The sequence below is a fragment of the Theropithecus gelada genome, chromosome 10, assembly GCF_003255815.1.
Source record: "Theropithecus gelada isolate Dixy chromosome 10, Tgel_1.0, whole genome shotgun sequence".
NCBI lineage: Eukaryota > Metazoa > Chordata > Mammalia > Primates > Cercopithecidae > Theropithecus > Theropithecus gelada.
In genome coordinates, this window is record NC_037678.1 from 35579843 (window position 1) to 35592282 (window position 12440).

Below are 12440 nucleotides of genomic sequence, written 5' to 3' on the forward strand. Positions count from 1 at the left end.
ATAATGTATATAAACCATGTTTTAAAGGTGTTCGTTAAAAATAAAACACCCTAGATGCTTAACTTTGTAAGTTAAATCACTCAACTTCACCTGCTCCAGCCAGAGAATTATGAGTGATGGAAAACAGCTGAGGGTCCTTTTTGCTCTGCTGCTCAGAGAGTGCACAGTGCACTCCAAGCTCCAGTCCAAGGGGTGGCACAGAAGCCGGGCCTGGGGACCCCCTCCCACCCCGAGGTTGAGCCTCCACTGCCTGTGCTGCTTGTCCATGGCATCCACATCTCTACTCTTGCATGCTAGGCAGCGCTCCACCTGCTGGCATGCTCAGCCTGCAAGCGACTTCCAGGAGTGGTGCAGACACGTGCTCTTTGGCTTTGCTAGGCTCACTTGGTCTGAAAGGTTGGAGGCTGTGAGTGTCACTGCTGAAGGATGTGGTGGACCGGGCTGGATCGTGGATTTTGGAGTAGATCACAGAATTGCATTCGCAGATTGGAGCTTGGATCACGGATTTGGGGTTGGATCAAGTACTTGTGGTTGGATAGGGGATTTGGAGCTGGGTTGGTGGGGATCGAGGGGGGGTGGTGGTGGTGAAAATGTGACAGGTGGTGAAAATGTGACAGGGAACTGCCCCCACTTAAGAGCCGGTGGTTGGGGGTCTGAGAAGAGCTCACCACCATGAAGTCGTTTGGCTTCAGGAGCCGCAGAGGCCAGACGGTCCTGAGCTCCATAGGCCACATCTACACGGGTTCCAGGTACCGAATCTGGGACACCGAACTGCAGAAGATCCAGAGGACGGCTGTCAAGTGTGATGCCGGGGAAGTGGAGCGCTGCCTGGTGTGCTGGAGCGGAGACCAAGACAAGCAGCACAGGTAGCGGGGGCTCAGTCCCAGGGTAGGAGGGGGTCCCCAGGCCCGGCTTCCCTGCAGCCCCTGGGACTGGACCTTGGAGGGTGCCATGCACTCTACGAGCTGTGGAGCCAAACGGGCCCTCAGCTGTTTTCCATCCCTCACAATTCTCTGGCTGGAGCAGATGGAGAATTTGAGTGATGTAATTTACAAAGTTAAGCATATACTGTGCCATGCACGACCCTGTGAAGAGACCACCAAACAGGCTTTGTGTGAGCAATAAAACTTTTTAATCACCTGGATGCAGGCAAGCTGAATTCGAAAAGAGAGTCAGCGAAGGGAGATAACTGTGGGGCCGTTTTATAGGAATTTGGTAGGTAAAGGAAAATTCCAGTCAAAGGGAGGTTCTTCTCTGGTGGGCAGGAGTGGGAGTCACAAGGTGCTCAGTTGGGGAGCTTTTTGAGCCAGGATGAGCAAGGCACAAGATAATGTCATCCCTTAAGGCAAGGACTGGCCATTTTCACTTCTTTTATGGTGGAATGTCATCAGTTAAGGTGGGGCAGAGCATTTTCACTTCTTTTGTGATTCTTCAGTTACTTCAGGCCATCTGGGGGTATACCTGTAAGTCACAAGGGATGCGGACGTGCAAGTCACAGGCATATATGCACAAGTCACAGGGGATGCAATAGCTTAGCTTGGGCTCAGATGCCTGACATTTCTGCCTTCTTATATTGATAAGAAAAATAAAACAAAATAGTGTTGAATTGCTGGGGTGGCAAAAATTTTGGGGTGGCAATACGGAGAGAGATTTGGCGACTTTTCTCAGGACTGCTTCAAGTGGGATTAGGGGCAGCATGGGAACCTAGAATGGGAGAGATTAAGCTGAAGGGAGATCTTGTGGTAAGAGGCGATATTGTGGGGTTGTTAGAAGGAGCATTTGTCGCATAGAATGATTGGTGATGGCCTGGATGCTGTTTTGTATGAATTGAAAAACTGAACAGAAGACACAAGGTCTGTATAAGAGACCTGGTTAATCAAAAAAGGCTAGTTAAAAAATATGTATCAATTGCATGTGTATATATGTATATACAAAAGTAAATTAATTTTTTAAAATTTAACTTCTTTAGTTTGAAATTCAGATTTATTTAAGAAGGTAGTTGTAGCTAATTAATAATCTCAAACATTATTGTCTGAGAAAATTCATTTATTTAAATATAATTGCTAAAACCATATATTTTCACAAAAATAAGAAAAAAGATTTTTAAGTTAGTCTGTTGTATGTTTCCTCTATAGTCACATTACAACAAATTGAACTTTTTATACAAATGGATCTTCTATTTCATTTTTATAATAAATGGTTTATATTCAGTAAACAAATAATCACAGTTGACCCATGAATAATGTGGGGTGAGGGACTCTAATCCCTCCCAAAGTGCCGAGATTATAGGCATGAGCCACCGTGCCCAGCTGTGAATATGTTTGTTAAATCAATAACTTTATTTCTTAGAGCAGTTTTAGGTTCACAGCAAAATTGAGAGGAAGGTACAGAGATTTCTCATATGATCCATGCCTCCCACAAATGCATAGCCTACCCCATTATTAGTATTTTCCACCAGAGTGGTACATTTGGCACAACTGATGAACCTACATCAACACATTATAATCACTTAAAATTTATAGTTTACATCAGGCTTCACTCTTGATGCTGTACATTCTGTGAATTTGGACAAATGTATAATGATATGTATCTATTATTGTAATGTTATTGACAGAACAGTTTCACTACCCTAAAAATTCTCTAAAATATGCATGTTCACCTCTCACTTTCTACCTGGCAGCACCTGGCAACCATTGATCTTTACTCTGTCTTCTTAATTTTACTTTTTTCAGAAGAGTCATATACTTGGAATACTACAGTGGATATCTTTTAGAATAGTTATATATAAAAAGAGCTCCACCATAATTGAATGTAGTCATTTGAGATGTTCTTTTTCCTTTTGTTTTTCTTTTGCTTCTTTATCATTGTAAAGAATGATATATGCTGTTGATGTATGCTTTACATACTTAGAAAACATGATTGTATAGGTATTTGCCACATAATGGAAAGGATTGAGGAAAAGGACACCGTGTAGTACCACACAGCCCAAACTGGGACTTCTTGTTCCGTGAGATGGGTTCTGACAGACTCTCTAGCAATGAAAGGGGACAAGTTCAAGGGATTGTATTTTATAAAACTGGAATCACAAAGTCTTTCTTACTTACCTTCGGTTAGAAATAAGAGCAGATGGTGAATGCTATAGGTATATAGATAGGTTCCTCACTGATCCTCTTCCTTTGCGCGATAAGTTTGACAACAGTCTATTATATTGATATGACTCACCTACAACTAGATTCTGTCATGAGGGATGGCAAGAGAGTTTTGCTTTATGTAAGGTGAAAAAGAATTATTTCCCTTACTAGGGAGAAGGGCAAGCATTGGAACTTTCTGGTAGTAAAAGGGCTTTGATATAGCTTTCTTTCTATATATTTTTCGCATCATATAGTATTGCCTGGCAGCCTGTCACACCTCCCCAGTGTTTCTTAAGCTTCTTTCTGAATGTGAGTTGTGGTTCATAGTGGATAAGCTCTTAAAAGAGTGATATTTCCAGTGGTTTTTCTGTGGGAGGTAAAATGGCAGGTGAATTTGGGCCTTGTTGTATGGAGGGCAGAGCAAATAGCTACCACTAAGTAAACCACCCAGCACCTTCCCCAAAGAGAAGTAGCCAGAGTAACACATTGATCTCTTTGGAGCTCTTTTCCACTGGTGGCTGGAAAGTCTTTGCAAGGATTCCTGTTTCTGATCTGTTTCCTATGTTTTGCAGGCTTCTGGTGAAAGGGTGTTTTCTCCTAAACTGAACAGTTTGAACTGAAGAGCTAGAGAGGCTATGTTGTCTTATTAAAATATAAGTGCAGTAGTTCCCCTTTAACCATGGGAAATACATTCCAAGACCCCCATTGGATGCATGGAACCACGAATAGTACTGAATTATAAACTGTTTTTTCCTATACATACATATCTAGGATAAAGTTTAATTTCTAAATTAAATTAAATCTGATGTTATCTGCAGATAGAGTGGAGAATTGAATTGTGTCATCAGCAGACATGATTGCTTGCTTGTTGGTGGGGAAAAACTCTCCACACATTTGGCCACAGAAGCCTTCTTTGTTGATGATTGTTATTGTGGTGTGACAGCAGAGAAAACCATATCAAGTATGTCTTTCTGCACATATAGTGGATAAGGGATAGTACTGTATACTCTGTTTTAACTGCCCCTCATATTTTGTTCCAGAAATCATGCTCTTTGACACTGTTGACTCTTCACACCTGTTCTGCTAACAATAAAATTTTTACTCAATCTCATAGGGTTTGGCTAGGATGATTTGTATACTTCAGTTCACTTGAAGATACCAAAGTTTAATATTTTTATTATTCTTTGTATTTAATATATGCAAAGGGAAGTAGCAGTTCTTGTTGCATTAATTACCTACCAATAAGTATAATCGATGTTAATTCTAATAACGTCCCAGGCATGCTCACAAAGGAATTCTTTGTAACAAAGCATCAGTCTTATGCATAAAAAACAAAACAAAACAAAACAAAAACAACAATAACAACAACAAAAACTGGATCTAAAGCATACACACAGGTGTGCACAAGTTTTTTTATTAAGGTAGAGTCTTGCTTTGTTTCCCAAGCTGGTATCAAAGTTCTGGGTTCCTCAAGTGATCCTCCTGCCTCAACCTCCTGAGTAGTTTGGATTACAGGCATGCATCTCTGTGCATTCTTATGCTTTTAATAATCTATACATTTATTATTAATTTAAAATGCATTTTGCCTTTTTCTTTAATAGATTTTGGAAGTTCTGATTAATCTGGAGTCAGGTAGGATTTTATAGATTTAAAAAATTATGTTAACCAAGTAAATATAGATGCAAGAAACTAACATCTGTTGAGTGTTGCATTCTGGGCTCGACATCCTATTATGTCCTATGCATTTATCATCTCATAAGGCCATCACAACATCTGTGTTCCTATAACCTACCATTTATTAAATAAACAACTATGGATATAAGCAGTGGATTAATAGGCTTTTGATCCTATTCTTAACAAGGTAGCTGACCCACGTTGATTGTCAGCCTGCCTGCCTTCCAAGTCCCTTCCCTTGCTGCTCAGCATAAATTGATAGACATCTGTGCAGCACTTGGATCATGGTATAGGTCTGAATCAGATGAATTAGATTCATTAATTTAATTAATGTCTAAATTAATGAGAGTTTAAATACCTTCAACACTCATTTAATGTTATCATTAGAATGTGGTTAGTCCAAGAGTCTGTCGTAATAAATTTGACAATTTCAGTGGCAACCAGTATCTTCTTTTTGCCATCAAAGCCTTGAGGACAGATCTTACTTAGCTTTCGCCATGGGACAGTAAGTTTTACAAAAGCAAGTTTAGGCAAGTCTTAGAAATTATTTGATTTCCCAATTTTGTTTTTCATTTAGGCTAGTATTTCTGCTTACTTCCATAATACTTTTTGTAGTCTTGTTTCTTTATCCATGAATTTTCTATAGTCTTGTCTTGATTTTTTAAAACGTTCTTCTCTGCTTTTTTTTGGTGTTTCTTTATTTCTATTCTTTTTTCAAATTCTGCTGGCTTTGTATTCCCAGAATCCAAAGCACATAGAATTACAGAATTTTAAGGAATCTTAGAATGAATTAAAATACCTTCTAGTATTGTCACATGTGGTTGAACATTCTGGTCAAGTGATTCTTTACATAGAGAACTTGAGTCTCAAAAAGATAAGGATTTTTTTCTTAGATATAGGAATTGGCAGAAATGAGATTTGTGCTCATTTTAAAGCCCAATACTTTTCCTTCTTTTTATATCCTATTGACTTGTGTTTTAGTAATACAAACGGGAGTGAGTCTCGTGCACCCAATGTCTAAAATGTGTGTGGAATTAACTAGTGAACCCAAGGAAAGTGGGTAAGAATGGAATAAGCAGGGGAAGGCCAAGTTTGAAGAGAAACAATTATCAATCGATAAATTATAAAGATGATGGACACACAAGATGTTGGGAATTATCTACAAAGGCACATTAAAATAGAAGGTTCAAGGGAGCTGTAAAAAAATTTGCTGCTTTTTTTTTCTTATCAAGGACTGACAAATGAGGATTTTTACTGAAAGATGCTAAAACATTTTGAGACACTGGGAGTAGTGTCTATAGCAGAGAGAAATGTGGTATCATCTACTTCCATCCTGACTTACAGAGCATGGCTTAGAGCCCCTGGAATACTAAGGGGCTGGAGATTGCTGAACTACATAGATCTGTGGCCCAGGACAAGTGGTCTCCTCACCTCTGCCTCTTTTCCCAATTCACTGATGTCCTTCCCTTGTTGATGTAGCCTAGGTCAGGGGCATGATTGGCTTGAAATCAGTCATGGAGTTCAGTTGGGTAGTTGGTAGTATGTCTATGCTGGGGGCAGGTGATGGAGAGTCCAGTTAGCTTGTTTTTCAGGAGCAGGGATATAGAGGGCTCCTACACTTGGTCATTTGAGGCCATCCTTTCAGGAATCTGTGCATTCATAGACTGAAGATTTGAAGGTTGGAGACTTCTGTGGAGCCTTGCAGAAGTGGAATCTGGACTTGGGAGCCCATAGGAAGGAAGAAAGATATTTAGATAGTAGTTAGAGAAATAGAGGCACAACTACCAGGACTCTATTTTTTTCAGCAGTCTCTGTCCTTGTGTACCTGAGTGCCTATGAAAATTTTTAAGGGCTTGCTAGTTTATATGGACCTGAATAAGGTAAGGACCTATAGAGTAAAAACAATGGGATTTTATAATTGTTAGAATTTTAATCTTTCTGGAAAAAGTATTCTCAATAAGAATATACACCTTTGTTTTTTGACTTTTGGGCATTTAGCTTTCGTACATTTCAAAATTGCAGGGGTTTCCCTCTACTGATTTAGGGAAAAGGAAAGCAATAGGACCTTCCTAAGTTTTTTCCATGCTGAGGAATCAAGATTGACATTTTGAAGTAAAGCAGATTAGTCTTTTAACCAGAGATAGATCATGGACAAGAGACAGTGGATCTCTCTACCTTGTTTTAGGTCATCGGTTTTCTTCCAGATTAGGTAACAAAATTTATGTCATCCATTAATTGAATTTAAAGTTCAGCTTCAGGACAGATAATTTGTGAGGGTAAATTACTGTCACTATTTGTTGTAGAGCTCAAGGTCAGTTTTCATTGAATATTTTATAGATTTAGACAGGTGGAGGCAGAAGTAGGTAACTAAAATCTTTTACAGCAGAGGACATATTTTAATTATATCAAGAATCATTATTTAATATATAGGTCACTGACCTTTCCCCAGATTATGTTTTCCTTTTTTGATGGGAAAGCTGGATATAAACTGGCAGTTAAAAAAAATGTAAACAAATCAACTTGCTCATTTTTATTGTATATTTTTGCTTTCCAGAATTTTCCATGAACTGTGTGTGGGTTCATTGCCTACATCAGATGACAAAGACTTGAGTGTTGCTACTAAGATAAAGTGGTCTCTTGTAAAATTAATTTTCTCACTCTGAATCTAGTTTTGCATAGTATTTACTTTTAAAACTTAGCAGTGGTATACCTATCATAGTTTTATGATGGTAATGGAAAGTTGGTCAGAGAAAATCATACATGGGGCTAGTTGATTCAAAAAATTTGTTTAACTTTGGTAACTAACAAAGATTGGTAAGTACTGTGACAGGGTGTGAGCTGAAAAAAACGAACTGGAAAATAAGTAGTGACAGGAAAATCACATTAGGAAATGCTTCTCCAATAGACGAAACATGAAATTTGGTTAAGGTTTATTTGGATAAATACTAACACTTTGACTTTTAAATCATATGAGGGTAACTATCATATATATGCTTGTATAAATCTTCAGGGGATCAAATTATTTGCAGTAATCATGGAATCCACCAGTACCTTTTAGTTGCCAAACGTTGAGCACATAGTCTATAGATTTTTTTTTCCCCCCTTGGAAACTTACAATTTTGGTATCACACAGTTGTTAGGAGGGATTGTTTCTCTTCTTATATTATTGGTTCTGTAGCGAGACTAAAATAATATTAAAAATTGTAGAAAAATCATTGAGTGTGGTGGTGTAGACCTGTGGTCCCTGCTACTTTAGAGTTTGAGGCACGAAGATTGCTTGAGCCCAAGAGTTTCAGAAAAACCTGGACAACATAAAAATACTGTATCTGACTTAAAAATATAAATTGTGAAAATGTAGAAATTTAAATTTATGCTTTCAAAATTTGTATCGTAAAGGGATTTTTGTGTGTTTTATAAGTTGTCCATGAGGGTTTCTATAAAACTCTTCATCTAATTGAATAACGTGTATTTTGCTGCAAATAAACATTTCTCAAAGCAGAGACTCTTAATACCAATATGTTAAGACTTTAACATCATAATTTTGTCATTGCATTTATCTAAACTATTTACTTGCTCAGGCCCAGTGGTTCATGCCTGTAATCCCAGCACTGTGGGAGGCCGAGGTGGGGCATAACTTGAGGTCAGGAGTTCGATATCAGCCTGGCCAGCATGGTGAAATCTTGCCTCTAAAAGAAGAAAAAACACATAAATTATCTGGGCATGATGGCACATGCTTGTATTCCCAGCTGCTCAGGAGGCCGAGGTGGGAGAATCACTTGAACCCAGGAGGCAGAAGTTGCAGTGAGCCAAGATCGCATGATTGCACTCCAGTCAGGGTGACAGGACAAGACTACATCTTACAAAATAAAATAACCACTCAAACTCCTTATATCACATTCTAAAATTTTGAGTTTCAGAAATTTTTATATTTAGTTGTTTAAAGAATCATTGGAAGCTCCTGCATACCATGAGGTACTGGAGGTCAGTCAACATATTAGTGTGTATCCTGGAGTACCTAGAATACAGTCTTCCATGTAAGAAGTATTTTAATTGTTGTTTTTTGAGACGGTGATTCACTTTGTAACTGAGGCTGGAATGCAGTGGTGAGATCTTGGCTCAATCCCATCTCCATTTTCTGGGCTCAGGTGATCCTCACACCTCAGCCATCCAAGTAGTTGGGACCATAGACCTGTGTCACCGTGCTCAGCTGATTTTTGTAGTTTTTGTAGAGATTGGGTTTTGTCTTGTTGCCCAGGCTGGTCTTGAACTCTTTGGCTCAAGTGTTCTGCCTGCCTCAGCCTCTCAAAGTGCTGGAATTACAGGCATGAGACATTCAGCCTTAATAGTTGTTTAATCTGAATAAATAAACAAGTGAATTTTTATATAATGGAATGTTTCAAGTCATATACCTCAAGTATCTCACAATTAAATATTTAAAATATTGCTTACATTCGTTTTATTTTTTAATATTGAAGGATGTATAAATTTTAAGGTGTTATATTGAGAAACTATGCCATTCATTAAAAGGAAATAAACTAGAAATAAGTCATCAGGCCAGGCGCGGTGGCTTAAGCCTGTAATCCCAGCAATTTGGGAAGCCGAGACAGGTGGATCACGAGGTCAGGAGATCGAGACCATCCTGGTTAACATGGTGAAACCCCATCTCTACTAAAAAATACAAAAAAACTAGCCAGGCGAGGTGGCAGATGCCTGTAGTCCCGGCTACTCGGGAGGCTGAGGCAGGAGAATGGCATAAACCTGGGAGACAGAGCTTGCAGTGAGCTGAGATCCGGCCACTGCCATCCAGCCTGGGTGACAGAGAGAGATTCTGTCTCAAAAAAAAAAAAAGAAAGAAAGAGGTCATCAGTAGAAAAGAGGATTACAATGTATTTTCTAGTATCATTCAACTGGAATCATAACATTGTTATTGCAGATTCACATTTCTTATACATTTTATTAGCTCCCACTCACGTTCTATGAAATATACCTTTTCAAGCCATAAATTACTCTTTAGAATTCTGGTGACCAATTATTTTTCTAGGTGGAAAGTAGTAAGTTTCAGGTTTCTCTCTCTGTCACAATAATATTCTTTCAGGTAGTGGTAGATGACCATATCTAAGTAATTAAATGTCTTATAGTAATAATCTCTATCACAGAAGTACTTACAAAATCTAATTGCAGCATAAATATTAATTAGTATTATTAGAGATATGAAAGACTAAAATGCCCTGTTAGAGATCTATCTCTCCATGTACTTTATTGTACTTCATGTGGTTTCCTTTCTTTCTTGGCTTAAGCTCGTATTTCATTGAGCAATTATGTTTGTTTTTTGTTTGTATTTCACTTTGTTCTCATATTTTAAATTGAAATTTTTGTGGAGTCAGGGTCTTGCTCTGTTGCCCAGGCTGGAGTACAGTGGCATGATCGTGGCTCACCACAGTCCCCACCTCTAAAGCTCAAGTGATTCTCCCACATCAGCTTCCCGAGCAGCTGGGATACAGGCACACACCATCAGGCGTGACTCCTTTTTGTGTTTCTGTGTAGTGATGTGTTCTCATTATGTTGCCCAGGCTGGTCTCAAATTCCTGAACTCAAGCAATCTACCCACCTTGGTTTGGCAAAGGGCTGTGATTACAGGTGTGAGCCACCATGCCTGGGCAACATTGAGGTTTATTTAAAGGAATTGATGAGGGCTGAGTATGGTGTTGCACACTGGTTATCTCAACATTTTGGGAGGCAGAAGTAGAAGGTTTCCTTGAGCCTAGGAGTTTGAGACCAGCCTGGGCAATATAATGAGGCTTTGTCTCTACAAAAATAACAATAAAACATTAGCCTGGCATGACGATATGCACCTGTAGTTCCAGCTATTCAGGAAGTTGAGGTAGGAATATTTCTTGAAGTCAGGATGTTGAGACTGTAGTGAGCCGTAATCATGCCACTACATTCATCCCTGGTTTTACAGAGTGAGACCCAGTTTCATAAAAAGAGATTCATAAGAATCTCTTGATGCAACTCATTATAATTTTTAAAATGGAAACTCATTCTTGATATTACCTCAGCAGCATGTCCCCAAGAAAGTGTCAGAGCCTTTACCTGGACCTTCCCATGAAAAAGAAAACAGAATAGTCAATGGAAAAGGAGAAGGTGAGAACCGTATTTTATTTAAAAATCACTTGATGGAATGTTTCTTTTAAAATATGGGTACTAACATAGTCTAATAGCTAAGTAAAATGTCCTGTTATCTGTATAATAAGTAAAGGAGAAGTCAAATGGTGATAAGTTGTGTCTCTAACCAAGGGTCAGCAGTTGATTCTATTGGGAGTACCACTAAAGGAGCTGAGTTATGAGTTCTATTTTAAGATACTCTAAGACCTGAACCAAATCAGGAAAGAGAAAAGAGGAAATGAATAAAAGAAAGTAAGAATAAGGAGGGTGGAGTGTACATGGAATAAATTTTTAAAAAATATGTTGGTGCATGTAATGGAGGGTAGTAAAGTGAAATTATTTTGTAGAAGAAGGAAAAACAGGGTGTTAGAAATAGGAAAGAAGATAAATTGAGCTTCCAGGACCACCATGTGTCAGAGAATTAGAGTAACATTTTCCTACTCTTACTGTCATCCTCACTACTGGGGAGGTGTTAAGGATTGAGGTACTTTACCACACAGACTTGCGTTTTATCTACCATAGATAAGCATCACCAAAAATGGTTAGCCATGTATGGCTAGAATTAAGTTTCATAGATAGTGTGGTAACCTCATGGGATAGTATCATGTAGGTCAAATTAACATAATTGAAAAGAATAGTGTTGGGTGATATATGGAGAAGAAATTAATTAAAGAAGGTATTGCCTGATGAAAAGTTCATTAGGAACACTATGGCTTATAAAGTAGTAATTAATTCAGGGACATAACAGGGAAGAAATTGAGGCTAGGCCAAAAAGGGCAACTAGGGTAAACAAATATGAAAGCACATCAGGGTAGAACAGGGCATTCAAATTTTCATGAATTAGTTGAAGAGCTTCTGGAAAATGCACACTCTGGTCGATTCTGTATTTCTCACTCAGGTGATTTTGGTGTTGGTCCTTGGGCATAGCTCTGAATAGCAAGGGAATAGTCTTCCTTTAGATAAATGTGGAAAAAGAACCATTGGACAACAATGTGAAGAAAAACAGAATCAAGGGCAAGCATTAATTTCCTTTTATTTCTGAGCATGATTCTAGCCACAGGGAGAGAGTATGAGATGAGAAAATAGAGATTACATGTGTATACTACTGCTGAATACAGATGAAAAAAGTGGTCGCAGTTATCTATAAAAAACAGGTAGGAAGGGAAACATCAGGATGACAGATATAAATATTACTTTTTCAAAGGAAGAGTGATTGTGAAAGGACAAAGAGGGAGGAAGGAAAGACATTCGCTGCAGTCCTGGGAGTTAAGGCGAAGTAAACTTGAGACAATTCACTTCCAGTGGCTTCAGCATATGCCCAGCCTCACAAAAGAGGTTATTGCTGTGTAGAGTGCTGGAGGCAGGAGGGAGTGCTAGAATTGGGGTAAACCACAGCCGCTCATTTCACTTCATAACTGTCAGGCCTCAGAGAGAGAAGTCTCATTGACGTGAGTGAATAAGATGTGATTA

At 38.7% G+C, this 12440-nt stretch overlaps 1 protein-coding gene across 1 annotated transcript; it reads left to right on the plus strand.

Moving 5' to 3' along the window:
* The first annotated feature begins 672 nt into the window (after positions 1–672).
* LOC112633775 (putative ankyrin repeat domain-containing protein 20A5) lies at positions 673–10931 on the plus strand. Its single transcript, XM_025400687.1, has 2 exons — positions 673–866; positions 10865–10931. Exons 1-2 carry the CDS (start codon positions 673–675, stop codon positions 10929–10931), a joined length of 261 nt encoding a protein of 86 aa, XP_025256472.1.
* Positions 10932–12440: the final 1509 nt, after the last annotated feature.